Consider the following 20,692-nt stretch of genomic DNA (forward strand, 5'->3'; position numbering starts at 1 on the left):
CGGGGCAGTGGCAGGGGTGGCGCTGGGAGGCAGCAGGCGTTGCCAGTGCTGCCCATGCGGTTACCCATCACCGTGGCAGCTGGCCTGGTGGCATCCCCATGCCTGGTGGAGTCACTGCCAAAGATGGCACCAAACTTCCCACTTTTGTTGGATAAGGTTGCCAGGATGCACAGGCAGAAGTGCTGGGGCTATGGGGCAGTGCTGGGCACGGAGGCAGGACGAGGTTTCAGTAGGGTGGGCATGCCCCAGGGGATCCGTGCCAGGATCCCGGGGCAAGAGCCAGTGAGGCTCCCTTAATGGGTGGCTGAGGCATAGGTGGGCAGTAGGGAAGGTTGGTTTGGAGTTAATGGAGCAGCATGGGCATCTCTGGAGAGCAGGCTGGGAGAGAGTTTACTGGTAGCAGGTGCCTGGGGATGTCTGTGGGGTGGGAGTCAGAGAGGCCGGTAGGGTATTGGCACAGAGTTGGGCTGGTCCCAGAGGAGCAGGTGGCTGGGTGCTGTGCAGGGCCATCCTGCTCCATCTGCGTGTGTCCCAGAGCAGGTGGTGCTGGGCACTGGTGCCGCAGAACAAACTGGCTAGTGGTTGCTGCAAGCAGCTCCCTGGGTGCCAGGCGCTGTGCAGGATTAGGCCCCAGGGCAGCTGGGCCCTGCCGAGGGGGCCGGGCTGATGCCGCAGAGAGAGCCATGCCGCTTTGACGAGCCGGGATGGAAAACGCGTCCCAGGCTTGGTGCGCGAGGGCTCCCAGGCTGAGCGTCTGCTCCTGGCAGAGTGCCGCTACCCCCTGGCCGTGGCCACGTGCTCGCACCCACCTGGTCCCCAGGCCTCCACCCTCTCCCGGCGGCTGTGGGTGCATCGCTTGCTGGCCTGGCCGGCCGTAACAAGGGTGGGCGCCCCAGCACCCCCCGGCTGGCCCTTTGCGGGTGGCCTCTGCTGTCGGGCTGCCCCATGCAGCCAGGAGGCCCCAGCATGCCCCTTGGGGTTACTGGGGAGCGTGCTCCCCGTGCGTGCCAGGCTGGGGGCAGAGGTGGGGAGCCTGGGGGGCCGGGCGCTCTGAGGTGTCCATGGGGCCAGGTGGGGGGGTCTGTGGGGACAACCGAGGGCTACGGAGTGCCTGTGGGGTGATGCAGGAGCTATGGAGTGTCTGTGGGCTGCGGAGGGTGTGGGGTGTCTATGGGGCTGGCAGGGGCTGCGGGGAGTTGTGGGCCGGGGCTCTGGGGTGTCCGTGGGGCTGCTCCGGGCCCGGGCCCCGCGGCGGCGCCCACCTTCCCCGCCAGGGGCCGCTGCCGGCCCGGCGTGGTGGAGCCGGGGAGCCCCGCGCTGGCTCCGCTCCGTCGCCGGTGCAATCCAGTGCCGGGTCTGCTCTGCCACCCGGCCCGCTCTGTTGCCCAGTGCGCTCCAGTGCCAGGTCTGCTCTATTATCCGGCCCGCTCCATCACCCGGTGCGCTCCAGTGCCAGGTCTACTCTGCCACCCGGCCCGCTCCATCACCCGGTGCGCTCCAGTGCCAGGTCTGCTCTGCCACCTGGCCCGCTCCATTGCCCGGTGCCCTCCAGTGCCAGGTCTGCTCTGCCACCCGGCCCGCTCCATCACCCGGTGCGCTCCAGTGCCGGGTCTACTCTGCCACCCGGCCCGCTCCATCACCCAGTGCGCTCCAGTGCCAGGTCTGCTCTGCCACCTGGCCCGCTCCATTGCCCGGTGCCCTCCAGTGCCAGGTCTGCTCTGCCACCTGGCCCGCTCCATCACCCGGTGCGCTCCAGTGCCAGGTCTGCTCTGCCACCTGGCCCGCTCCATTGCCCGGTGCCCTCCAGTGCCAGGTCTGCTCTGCCACCCGGCCCGCTCCATCACCCAGTGCCCTCCAGTGCCAGGTCTGCTCTGCCACCCGGCCCGCTCCATCACCCAGTGCGCTCCAGTGCCAGGTCTGCTCTGCCACCTGGCCCGCTCCATTGCCCGGTGCCCTCCAGTGCCAGGTCTGCTCTGCCACCCGGCCCGCTCCATCACCCGGTGCGCTCCAGTGCCAGGTCTGCTCTGCCACCTGGCCCGCTCCATTGCCCGGTGCCCTCCAGTGCCAGGTCTGCTCTGCCACCCGGCCCGCTCCATCACCCGGTGCACTCCAGTGCCAGGTCTGCTCTGCCACCCGGCCCGCTCCATCACCCGGTGCGCTTCAGTGCCAGGTCTGCTCTGCCACCCGGCCCGCTCCATCACCCAGTGCCCTCCAGTGCCAGGTCTGCTCTGCCACCCGGCCCGCTCCATCACCCAGTGCGCTCCAGTGCCAGGTCTGCTCTGCCACCTGGCCCGCTCCATTGCCCGGTGCCCTCCAGTGCCAGGTCTGCTCTGCCACCTGGCCCGCTCCATCACCCGGTGCACTCCAGTGCCAGGTCTGCTCTGCCACCCGGCCCGCTCCATCACCCGGTGCGCTCCAGTGCCGGGTCTACTCTATCACCTGGCCCGCTCCATTGCCCGGTGCCCTCCAGTGCCAGGTCTGCTCTGCCACCCGGCCCGCTCCATCACCCGGTGCGCTCCAGTGCCAGGTCTGCTCTGCCACCCGGCCCGCTCCATTGCCCGGTGCCCTCCAGTGCCAGGTCTGCTCTGCCACCTGGCCCGCTCCATCACCCGGTGCGCTCCAGTGCCAGGTCTGCTCTGCCACCTGGCCCGCTCCATTGCCCGGTGCCCTCCAGTGCCAGGTCTGCTCTGCCACCCGGCCCGCTCCATCACCCGGTGCGCTCCAGTGCCAGGTCTACTCTGCCACCCGGCCCGCTCCATCACCCAGTGCACTCGAGTGCCAGGTCTACTCTGCCACCCGGCCCGCTCCATCACCCGGTGCGCTTCAGTGCCAGGTCTGCTCTGCCACCCGGCCTGCTCCATCACCCAGTGCACTCCAGTGCCAGGTCTGCTCTGCCACCCGGCCCGCTCCATCACCCGGTGCGCTCCAGTGCCAGGTCTGCTCTGCCACCCGGCCCGCTCCATTGCCCGGTGCCCTCCAGTGCCAGGTCTGCTCTGCCACCCGGCCCGCTCCATCACCCAGTGCACTCCAGTGCCAGGTCTGCTCTGCCACCTGGCCCGCTCCATTGCCCGGTGCCCTCCAGTGCCAGGTCTGCTCTGCCACCCGGCCCGCTCCGTTGCCTGGTGCCCTCCAGTGCCAGGTCTGCTCTGCCACCTGGCCCGCTCCATCACCCAGTGCCCTCCAGTGCCAGGTCTGCTCTGCCACCCGGCCCGCTCCGTTGCCTGGTGCACTCCAGTGCCAGGTCTGCTCTGCCACCCGTCCCGCTCCATCACCCAGTGCCCTCCAGTGCCAGGTCTGCTCTGCCACCCGGCCCGCTCCGTTGCCTGGTGCACTCCAGTGCCAGGTCTGCTCTGCCACCCGTCCCGCTCCATCACCCAGTGCCCTCCAGTGCCAGGTCTGCTCTGCCACCCGGCCCGCTCCATTGCCCGGTGCCCTCCAGTGCCAGGTCTGCTCTGCCACCCGGCCCGCTCCATCACCCGGTGCGCTCCAGTGCCAGGTCTGCTCTGCCACCTGGCCCGCTCCATCACCCGGTGCACTCCAGTGCCAGGTCTGCTCTGCCACCTGGCCCGCTCCATCACCCAGTGCCCTCCAGTGCCAGGTCTGCTCTGCCACCCGGCCCGCTCCATCACCCAGTGCGCTCCAGTGCCAGGTCTACTCTGCCACCCGGCCCGCTCCATCACCCAGTGCACTCCAGTGCCAGGTCTGCTCTGCCACCCGGCCTGCTCCATCACCCGGTGCGCTTCAGTGCCAGGTCTGCTCTGCCACCCGGCCCGCTCCATCACCCAGTGCACTCCAGTGCCAGGTCTGCTCTGCCACCCGGCCCGCTCCATCACCCGGTGCGCTCCAGTGCCAGGTCTGCTCTGCCACCCGGCCCGCTCCATTGCCCGGTGCCCTCCAGTGCCAGGTCTGCTCTGCCACCTGGCCCGCTCCATCACCCAGTGCACTCCAGTGCCAGGTCTGCTCTGCCACCCGGCCCGCTCCATCACCCGGTGCGCTCCAGTGCCAGGTCTGCTCTGCCACCCGGCCCGCTCCATCACCCGGTGCGCTCCAGTGCCAGGTCTGCTCTGCCACCCGGCCCGCTCCATTGCCCGGTGCCCTCCAGTGCCAGGTCTGCTCTGCCACCTGGCCCGCTCCATTGCCCGGTGCCCTCCAGTGCCAGGTCTGCTCTGCCACCCGGCCCGCTCCGTTGCCTGGTGCCCTCCAGTGCCAGGTCTGCTCTGCCACCCGTCCCGCTCCATCACCCAGTGCCCTCCAGTGCCAGGTCTGCTCTGCCACCCGGCCCGCTCCGTTGCCTGGTGCACTCCAGTGCCAGGTCTGCTCTGCCACCCGTCCCGCTCCATCACCCAGTGCGCTCCAGTGCCAGGTCTGCTCTGCCACCTGGCCCGCTCCATCACCCAGTGCACTCCAGTGCCAGGTCTGCTGCCGGGCAGCACTATCCTCTTGCCCCTTGGTGATGCCCCAGCTCGCTGCTCTCCCTCCCCCCCAAACTCCATCCTTTGCACCAGCCATCCCACTTCCGTAGGACAAAGGAGTGTCCCTGTGCCCTCCTCTAGCCTGTCCCCCTGCTCCCAGATCTGGCTGACCTAGGATCCCATACTGGCACCAGTGCAGGCCACCAGTCTGTCATGGCACCAACAAGACAGAGCTGTGTTGGGTAGGGTGTGCAGAGGTTGAGGATGTGCTGACCCGTGCTGCCTTGAGTGGGGTGAGCAGAGGCTGGGGATGTGATGGCTGGTGTGCCCCAAGTGGGGTGGGCAGAAGCTGGTCGTGTGATGACTGCTATGCTCTGAGTGGATGTACAGAGGCTGAAGATGGGTGCTGTGGGGTGGCCTGGCCCCAAATAGGCCATGCGAAGGCCAGGGGCGTACCATAGCCTGAGCATCTGGCCACTGCCACTCAGAGCCAATTGCCCCCTTCACCCTGATCAGTGAAGGAGCTAGGGCAGCTTCATCCTGGGGTGTTGCTGCATCGCCCCCTCCCCTCCTCCTTTCCCTCAGGGAGGCTGGGGGAGACTCAGATATTCAAAGTGATTCTTAAAATAAACCCGTGAACTAGATTGCAGGCACTGCCTCTCTCCAGCACGGACCTGGTTGCTGTGGCAACCCCAGACTCTGTTTAGCAGAGACGGGCCAGCATGCTTGGCTCCAGCACCACATTAGGGCCTGAGCTGGGGGTGTCTGCACCCCGTGGTGGGGCCTCCTGGGACCCAAGACATGGGGCTGGGCCTCCCCCAGGACCTGGGTTATGAAGCTGGGCCCCCTCCAGCACTGCTGCCTATAGGGCTAGGAGCCCTGAGATGCATGTCATGGGTCTGGACCCCAGGCATTGGTTGCCATGGGGTTGTGGCCCTCTGGGGTGCTTGCCCTGGGGCTGGGCCCCTAGTTGTTGCTGGCCATGTGACTGCACTCCTGGTGGCATTGATGACATTGCTGGTGGTGGGGTTGGGTGCAGGCGTTGCTGGCTGTGGGGCTGCACCCCCGGATTTGCCGCTCTCCATGGTGCTGACTGGGACCCCCCCCAGGACCCTGGCGGTGGGGCTGGGCCGTGAGACGTCCCTAGCCGTGGGGCTGACAATCCCCTGCAGGGACACAGGCCATGGGGCCACCCCAGGTGTTGCTGGGCGTGAGACTGCCCCCCCCCGGACTTTGGCCATGGGGCTGGACACTGGCTGTGGGGTTGGGACAGGCCCCTGAGGCATCAGCGGCCCTGAGGCTGGATCCCCTCAGGCGTCATTGGCCATGGGGCCGGGCCAGGCCATCCAGGCGCTGGTGGCTGCAGAGGGGCCAAAGGGGTCGGTGGGCCACGTGGGGTGGGCACCAGGCCCAGGTGTGCATCGGGCATCCCGAACAGAGCACAAGCCTTCATCACCGTGTCCTGAGACAGCCGGGCTCGATGGAAATCGCCATGGCAACCAACTAGTTAAGGAGCCTTTCTCATCACCATGGAAACCAGGCCGTGTCATCTCCCGCTCACTGCTCTTTGATGCTCCTGGGACGGCGGAGACAGTCGCAGAGCATGTGCGGGCAGGCGACTGGGGCAGGGGTCGGGCACGGCGCAGCCCTGGGGTGCACGGCGGCCACGCGGCCTGCCCGTGTCTGCCATGGCACCACACCTCCCCACCACGGTGCACGGGCTGGCAGGGCCTGCCCCTCTCACTGGGGCTGCAGACTGTGGAGTTGTTGGCTGTGGGGCTGTAGACTGTGGGGCTATGAGGTCTTGGGCTGTGGGGCTGTAGGCATGGGCTAATGGAGCCATGGGACTATGGGTGGGGTGTCACGGGCTGTGCTGGAGGAAGAGGTGATGTGGTGCCCCAACCAGGGGGGTGCCCTGGTGGTGGTGGCTTTCAGGAAGCATACAGAGATGATGTCAAACCTTGCTGCCAGCAGCACCACACCAGCCCAAGGGCCTGGCCTGTGCAAGTCGTGCACAGACCCCCCCAACCCCACCCCCGTGCTTGCAGCATGTGATGCGGTGCATGGACGCAGATGTGTGCAAGGGGCAGCCCCATGCAGGGAGGCAGGGGCCAGGCTTTCCCTGCCCACTTCCCCCGGAGCCCCAGCTGCTCCTCCCTCGCCTCCCCCACTTGGAGGCAGCGCAACGCAGATTTACGGGAGACTTGCTGTCTTTGGGAGACGTCATTAAAATAGCCGGGGGGGGGGCTGCGTTGTGCACAGGCTGGTCATGAGCAGACTGCAGGCATGGGGGTGTGGGACTGCTCCCAGGGACATGGATACAGCACCTTTCTCTGGACTATCCTGTGTCACCAAACCGACCTGCAGTGCTGGGCAGCCAGGGCCGACACTGCACTGCTGGGTGCTCTGGCAGGGTGCCCGGGGCTGGGCTTGTCACACGAGGTGCAGGGCAGAGGACGTGGGCTGTGTAGGATGCAGCAAGCCCGGGGGCAAGCCGGAGCAACCCCTGGCTCACGCTTTGGCCAGCCAGGCTCCTGGAGCCCAGCAGACCCGTCATGGAGCAGCCGGCGAGCTGGCGCCCGGCTGTGCAGCCGGCTCCTCAGCTGGCAGCGCTGCTGCCCCCCGGCCCTCGCTCACCTGCGCTCTCCCGGGGCAGCCGAGTCCCCTGGGGGCTCTGCACTGCGGACGGCACAGCGCTGCTCCCGGAGCGTGTCTCAGCTCCGCTGCCTGGGGAGTGCGGCCCTGCGAGACGAGGTCACTCGCGTGGCTGCTCCCAGCAGGCCACCCATGCGCTGGACTGCCCGGCTGCCTGCTGCTGCTGCCCTGGGCAGCTGCCTTGGCCCATGCTTGGCCCCACTGCTGGCGAGATGTCTGGGCAGGGCAGTCAGGTGGGACCAAGCCGTCTGCGGGCTGTGTGGGGGCTCTTGCAGATGCAGAAGCTCACAGCCTTCCTGCTACCCCACTGCTGTCCTCCTCCTCCTGGCCCTCTGCTAGCTGGCATCAGCTCATTGGGGCCCCATAGCTGTGGTCCCAGCCCCCTGGGACACTGTCCTGTTGTCCCCCTCCATACCCTGTCCCACACCAGGAGCTGGTAGCAGGGCAGATCCCAGCTGGCACTTGTGTCACCTCCAGACTCCATTTCTGCTCTGACTGTGATGGCAGGACCGTGTCCTGCCTGGAGCCCATAGCAGGCTGTCTGCATTCCTGGAGATGAACAGCATCGTCTCTGTCTTGCTGTGGTGCTGTGGGTGCCATCCCGGCACAAGCTGCTCGCAGGATCGGGGCTGCAGGCTGAGCTGGGTGCCTGCGGCTGCCCGCGGCAGACCCAGCGCTGTGGGCAGTGGAGCTGTGAAGTGGCCAGCCAGCACCTCTAATGAGCTGTGAGGCAGGAGCCATGCAGCTCTTTCCTGGTGATGGCGGGGTGTGAGCGGGGGACACACACTGCCTCAAATGTGTCTCAGTCATGAGAGGGTTGATTGCTGCTTGTGACAGGACAAAGTTGCAGGTCTGCAAGTCTGGCTGCAGAGACACCTGCCCAGGGAGCTTCTTCAAGGATGCTTCCCCCAGGGAGGCTGAGACTGGCCCTGTGCATTGCCCACATGGCAGCTCCCCAGTCACGGCCTCCTTGGTGCTGCCCCACACAGTCAGTGCAGGGGATCTAGGAACCAGGATGTGCTGGGCTGGTCTCAGAGGGCCTGTGGTCTGTGGGGGGCATGGGGTAGTTTGCAGTGATGCAGGAGGCTGTGGCTATGGGTTGCAGCAGTGCAAAAGCTGTAGCTGCAGGCTGTGTGGGTCTGTGATGTGGTGGTTTCTAGCCATCATCATTACCTGGCTCTTCAGGGGCCTTCAGCACAGCTCAGCAGACTCTGTCCTGGGGCTGTTATGGAGGGGACTGGGCAGAAGGGACGGGCATTGCTAGACCGTAGGCCCAGCCATGCTCATGCCAGCTCATGGTCTGGCAGGGGGGATGTGCAGCGTTGTCGTATTGGGTTCTTCCCCTTGTAATTCCCATGCAGCTTGCAGTAAGTGGGGCACTGATGCCATGCATGGCCTGATGCCAGGATCCTGCTTGTGCCCAGGCTTGGGGGCCTCTTGCAGCTGTTCACCAATCCGAATGCCTGGGGAAGGCCACCTGCCTCCCTGTATCCCATCACTCCTCTGGCCATGCCTCTCCTGTTGGCAGCAGCCTCAGACTGTCAGCCTCCTTTCCTGGCATCCTGGGCACTGCCTTGGCTATGTTTGGGCCATCCTAGGCCTCTCTGTGGCCCTGACTGAGCACGATGAGCTGGGTCTCCATGGCTCCATGGTCATGGCAAGTTCCCTTCTTCTCCCTGAGCCCATTGCTGAGGCCCTGTGCAGGGTCTGGGCAGTGCTGTGCTGGGAGTGGGGAGGTCATACCCCCTGGGCCTGGCTCTGAGCTCCATTCTGTCTTCAGGAACAACCAAGAGCTGCTGCTGTCATATTGCCCCCTTGGTGCCAGGGACCTCCCTTTGCTGTGCCATGTACCCCTAAGCCATGCCCCACATCAGTGAGACCCTGTGCAGAGGCTAAACGAATGCAGCGGATAGTGTAGCCCCCACATTCCTGGCAAATCCCAGCCCCTGAAATGGAGCCATAATCCAGGGATTAGGGGATTAGTGGTCTTTCACGTGCTTGCTCCCCCTCCCCCATCTGCTTTAGCAGGAAAATCCCTCTTGTGCCAAGCCCACACTCTGAGGTCTCCTATGTAAAACCACTGTCTTGGTGCTTGGTACCTCTTGGGGCTGGGTGGCCCCCATGCAGCCCCCAATCTGCTGCCCATCTGTCCAGCCATGGCCTCTGTTCATGGGTTGGCTCTGCTCAGCCCACCACATCCCACCTGAGCAGGGAGCAGTGTGGGGAGAGTGCCTTTGTCCTCTGCATCCTGCCTGCATCCCTGGGCTGTGCAAGCTGTGCACCTTGGGCTAGCCCTGTCTCTTGGGACTGAGCCAACCCCTTGCTTCAGCACTGGCTCCTTCTCAAGGTGGAGGGACAGGGCTGTCATGGAGGAGGTGAGGAGAAGGAGCTGCTGCAGCTTGGCTAGGAGTCACTGAGTGGACACAGCCCCACACCCTGGCTTGGCAGCCCTTGGCAGAGAGCAGGGGTGGCAGTGACAAAGTGGAGGTTGGTGACCAAGAGAGAGCTGAAGCAGCATGCTCTGCCCATGGCTGGGGTGGTCTCTGTGCTTCCTGCCTTGCCAGGAGTGTGGTCCCGTGCTGTAGAGAAGTTTGCAAACGAGTTGTGCCTGTGCGGCTCCCTCAGGTGTGCACAGAGCTCAGGGCGGAGTAGACCCTGCTGGAAAGATGTACTGGGTTGAAGGAGCACTCGGAGCCAGGCAAGGGGAGCAGGGATCCTCCTGCAGCCCGAACCTCAGCAGCACTGCACTGCCAGCACCAGTATGGAGCTGCCAGAGCCCACAGCACTCTAGGGATGCAGAGTCCCGGGGTCCTGGCTCCAGCAGGCACAGCAGGGGCTGTGGGCCTCCAGCAGGGCTCATGGAAGGAGGTCAGAGCCCTCCAGGGCAAAGAGCCAAGGCCTGCAAGGTGAGGGTCTGGGAGCATCAGCGCTGCAGAGCAGCTGGCTCTGAACCAGGAGAAAGTAAACAATTAATTACAGCCGTCAAGAAGTAACTAACGCCAGCGGGCTGTCATGATCTCAGCCTGCTCCAGAGAAGATGCTGGGAGCTGCAGCCAGCTCTGGCTCTGATATCCCCCTGAATGAAGTGGGTGAGAGAAGGGTGTAGGGGGACTGTGAGATGATCTGAGGGGTCTGAGCAGGGTTCTTGTCAGCAGCACCAATCCTGAAAGTGTCCATGAGTCCTGCTGCCCTGCTGGTGCTTGGAGTGAGAGGGAAAGGGGCACAGCTGGAGGCAGCAGGGACCTGGGCAGAACTGGCTGAGGTGGGATCAGTCTATTCCCAGTCCTTCTCCAGAGACAACTCCTGGTTGAGTCCCCAGCCCCATGTTTGCAGCTTTTTAGCTCTGAGAGGGCTGCCTGCAGGGAACCCTTGAGGCTCTGCCTGTTGAGGTATTACTCAATGAGGCATAACCCCGGGGCTTTTTGGAGGTCTCCAGGGGAAAGGTTCACTTCTGAGCTTGCTCCCATCTGTGAGCACCTTCCCCTATCCTGCATAGCTGCTGCAGCCCGGCCGAGGTCCGAGGTGTCAGCAGTGCCTTTGCCAGACCCCTGGCCCTGCTCCTGGGCTGTCTGCCCATCCCTCTGTCGGTCCATGGTGCATCCAGCGGAAGGCATTGCTTTAGGTACAGCCAGGGCTGCTGCGGGCTGTTCCTGCTGTTGGGGTAGGAGGGCTTGGCCCCCCCAGTGCCAACCCACCCTGCCTGCAGGCTGGTCCTTGGAGTGGCTGGCACTGCCCTGCCTCAGCACAGCATCTCACAGGAGCTCTCTACCCTTTCTGACTGCCATCCTTGAGCCTGGCAGGGGCTGGGGGCTTCCTTGGGGCTGGGGGATTGTCCTGGCCCCGAGGCCTCACAGAGTCCCTTGAAGACGCATCAGTCCCTTGCTGGAGGAGGGCCTGTTCCACTCCCCCCGCCCCACACACACACAGCTGGGGTTCCCTCGTCCCTTGGTCTCTGCCACAGGCTAATTGAGGGATATGCAGTGGCCGTCCTGCCTGCAGCAGCTGGGAGGGGGGACCTGCAGCCACTGAAGTGCCCTAATTCCTCCCCCAGCTCTGGCTCAGTGAGGCAGAGCAGCACTGCCTGGGGAGGTGGCGTATGGCTCTGCTACAGCTCCTTCCCCCTCCCTCTCCTCTGCCTTCCACTGCTTCCCTCCCCAAAAACCCGACAGGGGATAATGCCTCCTGAATACATGATGAAGTGAGTAGTCAGGCTGGGCTCTGCCGCTGCTGCTGGGAGTGAGTGAGTGTGTGAGTCTGTGCATTGAGGCATCTCTGCACTGCAGCCTCCTCCTACATCCAGCCAGAGAGAAAGAGAAAGGCACGGAGGGAAGGCGGCTTGTTGCAGTACGAGGCACTGGCCCCTACGAAGAAGCAAACCCCTTGCAGCCACCCAAGGAAGGACTGTAACAGCCCCTGAGCAAGGAGGCAGGCAGCAGGCGCCATGCTGAATAACCTGACAGACTGTGAGGATGGTGATGGGGGTGCAAATCAAGGTAAGAAAGCAGCCCTTGGAGGGGCAGGGGAGCAGCAATGCTGAAGGGAGAGCTGGGGGGCAGGGGGCAGACCTCCCCCTGCCCGAACATGGAAGGATAGTCCCCGCATGCTGTTTGGATGATCAGCTAAGCCATAGCCATGGGGATGTGGACAGAAATGTCGTGTTCATCGCTGTGTGTGGCAGCAGAGGCAGTCTGTGCTCGATCCAGGCGCAGAGAGCTGGAGGTCGTGCACAGGCACGGGGAGGGGGCTGCTGCAGCCTCCGGCCCCTGCAGCCCGAGCCGCGGCGGGGCTGGAGCCCGGCAGGAGCCCCCGCCACCGCCGCGACAGGCCGCCCCGGGCAGCGTTATGCCGAGCCGGGAACGCCGTGGCGGCGGGGGCCGTGCGGAGCCCGCGCGGGACGCCGGCGCGGCGGTCCCCGCGGGTCTGCGGCATGCGGTGCCTCCGCGCCGCTCACGGTCCCGGTCCCGGTCCCGGTCCCGGTGCCGCTCCCAGCGCTGCTCCCTTCCCCGCGGTCGGCCGATGCCCCAGAGCTTAGGGTCCTGCTCTCGGCCCCCGCGGCCGGGGCTGCGGAAAACGTCAACGTGGTGGGGCAGCGGCGGGGTGCGCTGAACCCGGCACGGAGCCGCTGCCGGGAAAACCCTCCTCGGGCGGCGGCTGCGGTCCTGCGTCCCGGGCGCTCCTGGGGCAGCCGCAGGACTGCTCGTACCCGGTGCCCCCCGGGGGCGTGAGCCCCCAGTCCCGGCCATCTCCTCCCCCGCCCGGAATACCGCCCCCCGGTCATCGCCTCCGCCGCCCCAGCTGCAGCCCCTCAGCGCGGCTGCCGCCCCCCCGGCTCTAGCTCCTTCCTCCCCCGCCCGGCGGCCGCCCCCGGCTGCCCCCGCTCCGCTCCGCGCCCCGTTCCACCAGGCTCGGCCCGGCCCGGCCCGGCCCCGCGGCCCGCGCCGCCGCTGTCCGCGGTGCTGAAGCGGCCACTGGCCCTTGCGCCGCTCGCGGCGCCGCTCGGGGCTGGCCGCGGCCGCGCCCGGCCGTCCCGTGCCGCTCCGAGCCGCGCCGGGCCGGGCTGGGCGACCGGCGCTGCGGGCGCGCGTCGCGGCGGGCGTGCTGCAGCCCCGGCGCAGTGCAGGCGAGGAGGCCGCTGCGGGCGAGGGGCCGGGGTGCAGCCCGATCGGGGCAGCAGAGCCGGCAGGCCCTGGCAGCGGCTCCGTGGCTATGGTGCTTCGGCCTAAGTGCTCCCGGGGCATCTGCTGGCAGCCGAGCTGCTGCTGAGGCTCCTCGGACCCCTGCAGGGACTTGCCCAGCCCCAGGCACCCAGCAAGCTGAGCAAGTGCAGCATCCTCTCTTGCAAGTGTATCAGTCAGGCACAGGAGTGGGATGGAGCCAGGCAAATGCCGTGATGTGCTCGAGGAGACCTTCAGTCTCCCTCTGACCCCCCCCCCCACTCCCCTGCCAGATCTCCTTGCCGTATCACCTCGTGAGGTCTGTTGAAAGCCCCAGCCAAGAGGGCTGCTGGAGGGGACAGCCAGATCTGGCACTTGCGGCAGAAGTCTCTGGCTGCCTGCAGTGAGGTTTTAGGCACAGCCACTCTCAATGCTATTGTTATTCCCTCTGCTCCACCAATCTGACTGTGTTTATTTGCTTGTTTATTCATGATTCCACTCAAGGTCAGGTCTGGCAGGACTCTTCTGGGGGCACCTTGCCTGCATGGGGGCAGTCACACTGACCCATTGGCAATACCCTTCCCTGGGCTCTGACTCTCTCCTGGTCTCATCCAGCACTGGGATCCATTCTGCTCGTTGCATTTCCATCCTAGGAATGCTGGGCTGCCTGGAGACAGTCATATCTGCCCTGCTGCTTGTAGACTGCATTTCTGGGATCTGACTGGAAGCTTAGACATGGTCCTTTACAGATGGACCACACAAATCTCCCCTGGCACTGGGCTTGGCTAGACAGTCCCTTGTGGGCTGGAGGATGCAGGACTGGAGGAGATGGGTGCCTTTGTGGGACTGGAGAGAGCAGTGGAGTGTATGCAGGAGACATGCACTGCAACCCCCCCCCCCCCCATTCTGCACTGTGCTGAGAGTAGGTGGGCTGGAGAACATTCCCACTGGCGGCTACTGGGCAGGCTTTTGAGTCCCTTCACCCTGCCAAGGGTCTCACAGAGCTCTCTACACAGGGTGTGTCTGGCAGGAAACGTGGCAGAGGGTGATGGCTAAACTGAGACATCCTCTCTCTGCTAGCAGAGATGCCCCCTGCTCTTCCAGGTCCTGCACTAGCTGCTGGCCCCCAGGGATTTGCTGAGACCAGCAGAGGAGCTACTGGGTGCTACTTATGCCATTTCTAACCAAAGGGCCAAGCAGCAGCAGCCCTTCTTCCCATCGCTGCTCTGGACAGCCCAGCAGAGCTCTTCACCAGGGCTGGAAAGGCTCCAGCACTGACAGCCCTGCGAGAGCTGGGGCCATAACAGACCCTCTAGGGAGGCAATGGGGAGCGGGCAAGGCTACTGCCTGCAGTGTCCAGGCTGTCCATTTGCACCATGGTGCTTGGGGTGTGGGAATGTCATCCTCAGCTCTGCTGTAGGCTCCTGTGCCACAGGATAGAGGCACCTGGCTGTTCAAGGAAAGGAGACCCAGCAATAATGGGGAGCTTTGCTGCAGCTTGAGTCCACTGCCATTTCCATGGCAAAGCTCAGGCTAGCAGAGAAGCTGTTTAAACGCAGCCAGCCAAAGCGCCTGTGCTAGAAATCCTGAGCCTGCAGGGCCGACTGATCAAAGAGAGGATAATCCTGGGTTTAGGAAGGAAGAGGATAGGTCTGAAGTAGCAGTTGGTCCAATTTGGGTCAGGCAGTGAAAGAATGCAACCCAAAAGGCCACTCAGTGTGCCTGCTGGCTAGAAGGGTGAAGCACAGCTCTGGGGAAGGGCAGCATCCCGCACCACTGCTGTACTGCACCCCAGGACTTGGCACTGCTGTGCATGCCTGCCAGCATGAGCCAGCGCCACACTGGTCATCTGAGCTGCCTCAGGGCAGGGTGGTCTCTGCCTTGACTGAAGGCTTCTGAGGGCCCCTGGCCTCTCATGAGGCTGTCCTACTATGGGCAGCCAGCAGATACTTCACCAAGGGGAGAGGAAAGCCTAGGTCTGAGCAAACAGGCTGCAGTCCTGTGCAAAGGTACCAGGCACCTCGTAATGGCTCCTTGACCATTTTCATCTGCTTCAGACACCCCCAGGCCCACAGTGCCAGGACCAGTGAGCATGCAGTCTAGACCTCGTGATGGTCAGAGGGTGACAGAAGGGCATTGTGGACTCCCTTCTGCCAGGTGCTCTGGCAAAATGGCAGCAACTGGGAGCATCAGCTCTGGGGGTTATGCTCACTGGGCCCTACAGGGTTGCACAGCACTGCTGGAGCTGTGGAGTGACCCTGGGACTGCTCCTTGTACACAGCAATGGGCAGAGTCCCAGGGAGCTGGAGGAGGCTGCTTACCAGCCAGTGCCATCGAATGCTCTGGCAAAAGTCAAGGTGCCCTGGGCTCCCTGAGATGAGCTTTGATGCATTCCTGTGGCCCAGGCACCTTGAACATGCCTGGCAATGACTGCAGCACTTCTCATCCTTGAGGCTGGTGGCTGGGACTTAGCCAGGGCTTGCTGCGACCAGTGCTGGGCACAGGGTGCCCATCCTGGGCCTGGAGGCGCCTTCTGCGGAGCTGCGGGTGCTGAGCTCAGAGCAGAAGGCTGGGGAGTGCTCGGCAGGTGCTGCACCGCAGCAGGGCAGGGGGACGCCGGCCTGGCAGAGAAGCTCCTGGGGAGGGAGGAAGGTGTCTGGCGGAGTGGGCAGCTGGCGCAGGCTCGCTGAAGCATCCCCTGCCTGGGGGCCTGCAGTGCTCAGCGGTAGTGAGGAAGGTTGTGCTCGCAGGGTGCTGCGGAGGGACAGGCTGGCTGCAGGCAGGCAGGAGCAGCCCGGCGCCTCTGGCAGCAGCTCTTGGGCAGCTCTGGTTAATTAGCCCTTAGGGTTTGTCTGTTGCCCCCCCCTTCCCTCCTCCTGTTTGTGCTCAGTGCCTTGCACCATCTAAAGCGATTAGGCAGGATTTGGGATAAGGGACATGAGGCTTCCCAGCCCAATTTAGGGCTGAGTGAAAAGCCATTAGAAGATCAAATTGTGTTGGTGCTACAGCCCGGCCTCGGCGCTGCCCTGCGAGGCAGACGCAGGCGAAGGCCTGGGCTGCGCTGCTGGCTGCGTGGGGATGATTCCCGGCATCACCAGGGCTCTGGGCTGTCCAGGCACCACACTGGGGCAGGCCATGGGGTTGGGCTGGGGATGCCCCAGGCATGCAGGGTGGGAGGGTAACTCCGCTGCGAGCGATACCCGCACCGGGGCTGTTGTTTCCCTGCCAGCAATCCAGCCGCGAGCCCTTCCAACTGCCGCAGCAAATTAAAAGGCCGATTCATGTTGAGTGATCCCTGGGGAGGGGAGAGGCAGCTCAATGCTGGGATCGAAGCCTGGCACTTGCTCGGCTCTGCTCCTTTCGCGGCCACCTCTCCCCCGGGCCCACAGTGGGGCTGCCCTCCGGCCGCCGCGCTGCCCAGCCCGTGCCCATCCCGGGGCCCTGGTGCCTCTGCCTGGTGCCGCCCGTCCCCTGGCTGTGCTGGCACAGCTGAGGCACGGGCAGGCCCCAGTGGTGTGGGTGACCGTTGGGTCCCTGGCCGCGGTGGCAGGCGCGATCCCAGGGCCAGGAGGCATCGCGGTCTTGGTGCTGCTGGGCAGGGGCTGGCCGAGGTGGTGGCTGCGCTGGTGCAGGGGGGCCGGGACGGACACCGTCCAGGACGGGTGCATCAGCTGCGTGCAGCTCTGCCCACACTGGGCGCAGCAGCTGCCGCGAAGGGCTGCACCAGCCCCTTTGCTGCAAAATGCTCTCGGGCAGGAGCCTGGAGCTTGTCCATCGCCTGGGACCCCAGCGGTGGCACTCAACTCCTTGCAGGCTGCGGGGCTGGCGGCGCGCGGGGGCAGCTGTGGCCCGCCATGGGCGACGGGGACCCCGTGGTCGGAGCGTGGTGGCTGGAGGCGCCGGGCGCGAGGGCAGCCGCGGGGCAGCGCGCTGCGGTGGCGCGCCGGGAGGGCGGCCCGGCGCGAGGCCCGCGGCGCAGCGCGAGCCGCCGCTGCGGGATGCGCTGCCGGGGGCTCGGGGCAGCATCGCGCGTTTGCGGCCGGGTTCTGCCGGCAGGGCCGGGGGCTGCCGGCAGGGCTGGCCGGGGGGCCGGGAGCCCCGCGGCTGGGGCTGGCCGGCTGTGCCCTTACGTAAGAGCCATAGGAGCCGGAGCCGGGCTGCATGTCCGCGCTGGCGCCGGCGAGCCGTTGCCATGGAAACCGGCCCGGTGATGTCGGCGGCCCGGTGCCGCGCGGCGCGGGCGCCCGGCGGGTCCCCGCAGCCGCACGCAGCAGCCGTCCTGGCGCGGAGCCCCTGGGGCCGCGTTCCCCCCCCCGCCCCGCGGCACCCGCGTGCTGGCCCTTGCTGCCGCTCTCGGTGCTCGACCGCGGCCGCCAGCGCAGGGGCCTCTGGCCAGCCCGCAGCCATCGCCGTCGTGCTGTGCTGCGGGGCTGGGGATCCCCTGCTGTCAGCCGCGATGGAGTCCCCATTTGCCTGGTGTTTACTGAATTTCTGCGCTTTCCTCAGAGCCCTTGATGGTGGATTTCAAGTGCGGTGAGCCGGCTGCATGTGTGTCTGTGTACAAGGCCGTTACATAAGGTTTACTTCATACAATGCATTTAAAACAAAGCTGGACTATAAAATAGTGGCTTGGCTCTGTGCTGACAGCTCCCCTCTTACAGAAAGCATTGGCTGGTTGGCAGCAGGGCACAGATCACACTTGTCCATGCGCATCCCTGGTGCAGCCCTAGCAGGCACAGAGTGCAACCCTGGTGCAGCCCTGGAGGACATGGAGCACATCCCTGGTGCAGCCCTGGAGGGCACAGAGTGCAGCCCTGGTGCAGCCCTGACGGGCGTGCAGTGCAGCCCTGGTGCAGGCCTGGCAGGTACAGAGCGCATCCCTGGCGCAGTCTTGGCAGGGATGGAGCACATCCCTGGTGCAGCCCTGGCCATGCCCGTGTGAGCCAGTGGTTGCTCCACCAGGAAGAGCCGGCTGCGGGGTGGGCTGGGCTGCAGTGGCCTCGTTCCCCCATCGTGCGTCCTCTGCCGCAGCTGCTGGGGGTCGAGCCATGTGGGTCTGGGCACTGCTGTCCCCCAGCCCTTCCAGCCACAGCCTCTGCCCCACTGCCGCCCTGTGGGCCAGCTGCGGCTGGAGGGGCTCTGCCCGCAGCCCAGGCCCTGCCGCCAGGACCGCGGCTGCTCCTGCTGCTTCGCACCGCCGCAGCTCGGAGGCGCGGGCTGCTGCCGGAGCTGGAGTGTTCGCCCGTGCGTGGGTCGGCCTCACCTGCGGCGCCGGGGGTTTCACTTCCCGACTGGTCAGGAACGCCGCGTCTGGCGGAGGAGATTGCAGATGATGAATCACTGCCTCGCGCAGGAAAACTAGCTCCAAGGATCCCAAACGTGAGTCAACTAGCAGGAGGCAGGCAGTCTTTGAGGGAGTCCGGGCTGCCCCGGGCCGCTGTGGTTGCGGCCAGCTGCCTCCTCCCCAGCTCGCGCGTGGCCCGTGCGTGCGGCCCGCCGAGGGGATCGCTCTTGCCGGCTGCTGTGGCTACGCCGCCGCCGAGGCGGGTGGCCGGCCCCGTGCTGCCGCTCTGCGCGTCAGCAGGGCCAGCACGCTGCTGCCGGTGCGGGCGCTGCGTCCTCCCAGCCCCGTGGGCCCACGGGATCACCAAGCAGGGATTTTAATTCCACTGCCAGAGCTCAGACCCTGCTCCAGCAGCAAGCCCAGGTGCACTGCTGCAAGGGCAATGCAGCAGGCGATGCATTTCCTGCTCGCCCCTCGGTCAGTGTTGCCCAGAGCCGTCTGGAGAGGGGCTAGTCCTGGGATGCTCTGCTCTCCTTGCCCTCCGGGGCGGCTCGGGGGAGGCAGTGTGCCAAGCCTCTCTGTCAAGTGTGGTTTCATTTGGTTTCCTGCTCATGGGCATTTCTAAGCTGGGCAGCGCCGTGCGCTCCTCCCGCCGCCCCTTCCCTTCTTTGCTGTTCACGGGCTCTGCCACTGCTCTGAGAAATGCGCCACTCAAACAGCATCCATGCTAGCTGCTGCTTTATTTCCACCCTGATTTATTTGTGCCGCTCTGCAGCTCTCTGCTGCTTTCTTTGCTATTAAGCCTGACTCCCGGTTTCTTGCGAGCGAGGTCATTAACGCAGTGAGCAGCCGCGGCCCCTTCCCGGCACATCTGCGCGTTCTGCACTGTTCTAGACAGATCTGCTGCCCCGGGGCAGCGCAGCGGCTGCCCTTGGTGGCGGCAGCCCCGGACGCCTCCTCGCCGTGCGGCACGGGCCGCGAGGCCGCGGTCCCCGCTTGGCTCTCGCAGCGCAGCCGAGTGCCGGTGCCGTCAGGGCAGGTCCCGTCTCTGCCGTGCGCTGCTGGCAGCACAGGCGTGCCCGCCCCGAGGGCGTCCAGAGCCGATGAGTTATTGCTGCCGGGCCTGTCCTTTGGGAGGGCCGCGGGCCGGTTCCCTCTGGATCCACACCAGTCACTTTGCCCGGCGCCGGCACGGCACGGACGCGCTCCGGCGCGCCGCACTCGGTGAGCCCAGACGGTCAGGGCAGCGCGGGCTCCCCAGGGCCCGGCCGCCTGCACCGGTGCATCCCGGCCGGCGGCAGGGTCTGGCCAGCTGCGATCGGCGTGCTGAGGCTGCCAGGCAAAACGCGGCTGGGACGTGGGCAGGCCACTGCCGCCAGCCCTGGGAGCAGGGCTCAGCACCCTCCCGCGGGTCCCTGGGGGCCCTTCCAGCATGGGCCGCGCTGCGGTGCATCGCAGTGCCGATGCCACCCGACACGGCCAGATTCGCCCGCCCAGCACAGTGGTCTGGCCAGGACCAGGGACTGGGCCCGAGCATCCGCAGCCTGGTGGCAAGGACCAGCCAGCTCAGCGCTGTGTCTGCGTCTGCAGGTGATGGCAATCCCAAGGAGAGCAGCCCCTTCATCAACAGCACAGACCTGGAGAAGGGCAAAGAGTACGACGGCAAGAACATGGCCCTCTTTGAGGTAGGGTGAGGGGCAGGGATGGGACGGGTGGTCACTGGGGAGAGGCCACCCCGGGCGGCCACCCCAACCCGGGCCGTGGCAGCACACCTTCCTGTGAGCCAGGCGAGGCCAGGGTATGGGCACGCAGCCTGAGCAGGGCAGGGGCTCTGCAGAGGCCATGGTCCTGCTTTCAGGATGTGCTGGGGACACCAGGCTGGTGCAAGGCTCTGGGAGGGACATTCAAGATCCTCTGTGTCCATGGGTCCTGTTGGGATGCTGGGGCTGCCTCTCACCTCCCCGGCTCTGCTTCCAACAGGAGGAGATGGACACCAGCCCGATGGTCTCATCCCTGCTGAGCGGACTGGCCAACTACACCAACCTGCCGCAGGGCAGCCGGGAGCACGAGGAGGCCGAGAACAATGACGGTGGCAAGAAGAAGCCGGTGCAGGTGAGGGTCATGCTAGTGTTGCTGCCCCTCTCTCCTTGCCCATGCGGGGCAATCCTGGTGCCGTGCTCCCATGGACTGGCTGCAGGGGAAGCTGAGCCCCATGGCCCCTGTGGGGGGGATGATTTCACCTCAAGTTCCTGGCTGCTCAGATCCCTGCAAAGAGCTTTGCAGGAGGAGTAGGACCCGTTGCTGCTCTATCTGCTGCTGCCCAGCCGTGCTCCATGCAGAGCGGTCGCCCAGCCCCGCTTGCATCTGCCCCAGCTGCTCCCTTGCCTGTCCCAGCGTGTGCCAGCCCATCCTGCTGGGCGAGCTGGGCTCGTGAGCTGCTGACAGCTCCACACTCCCTCCACAGGCTCCACGGATGGGCACCTTCATGGGCGTCTACCTGCCCTGCCTGCAGAACATCTTCGGGGTGATCCTGTTCCTGCGCCTCACCTGGGTTGTGGGAATTGCCGGCATCATGGAGTCCTTCTGCATGGTCTTCCTCTGCTGCTCCTGTGTGAGTGAAGGCATTGAGGCTTCCTGGCCCCGTCAGCCCTGTCCCAGGATCCAGGATCTCCTGCTGGGTTAGGGAT

General features: G+C 65.6%; 1 protein-coding gene across 4 annotated transcripts in view; it reads left to right on the top strand.

The window, feature by feature from the left end:
- The window catches only part of SLC12A5 (solute carrier family 12 member 5), a 41,783-nt gene that overhangs the window by 2,568 nt on the left and 18,523 nt on the right, over nt 1–20,692 (top strand). For 2 of the 4 annotated variants that reach the window (XM_062588936.1, XM_062588939.1), the window contains exons 2-4: nt 19,596–19,690; nt 19,986–20,117; nt 20,470–20,616. In XM_062588936.1, coding sequence (XP_062444920.1) covers nt 19,596–19,690; nt 19,986–20,117; nt 20,470–20,616 — 374 coding nt within the window. Of the gene's footprint in view, nt 1–11,508; nt 11,561–17,956; nt 18,101–19,595; nt 19,691–19,985; nt 20,118–20,469; nt 20,617–20,692 lie in introns of those variants that run through there. The other 2 variants (XM_062588937.1, XM_062588940.1) reach the window with 2 other exon arrangements.

The sequence above is a fragment of the Rhea pennata genome, chromosome 16 (assembly GCF_028389875.1).
Source record: "Rhea pennata isolate bPtePen1 chromosome 16, bPtePen1.pri, whole genome shotgun sequence".
Lineage (NCBI taxonomy): Eukaryota > Metazoa > Chordata > Aves > Rheiformes > Rheidae > Rhea > Rhea pennata.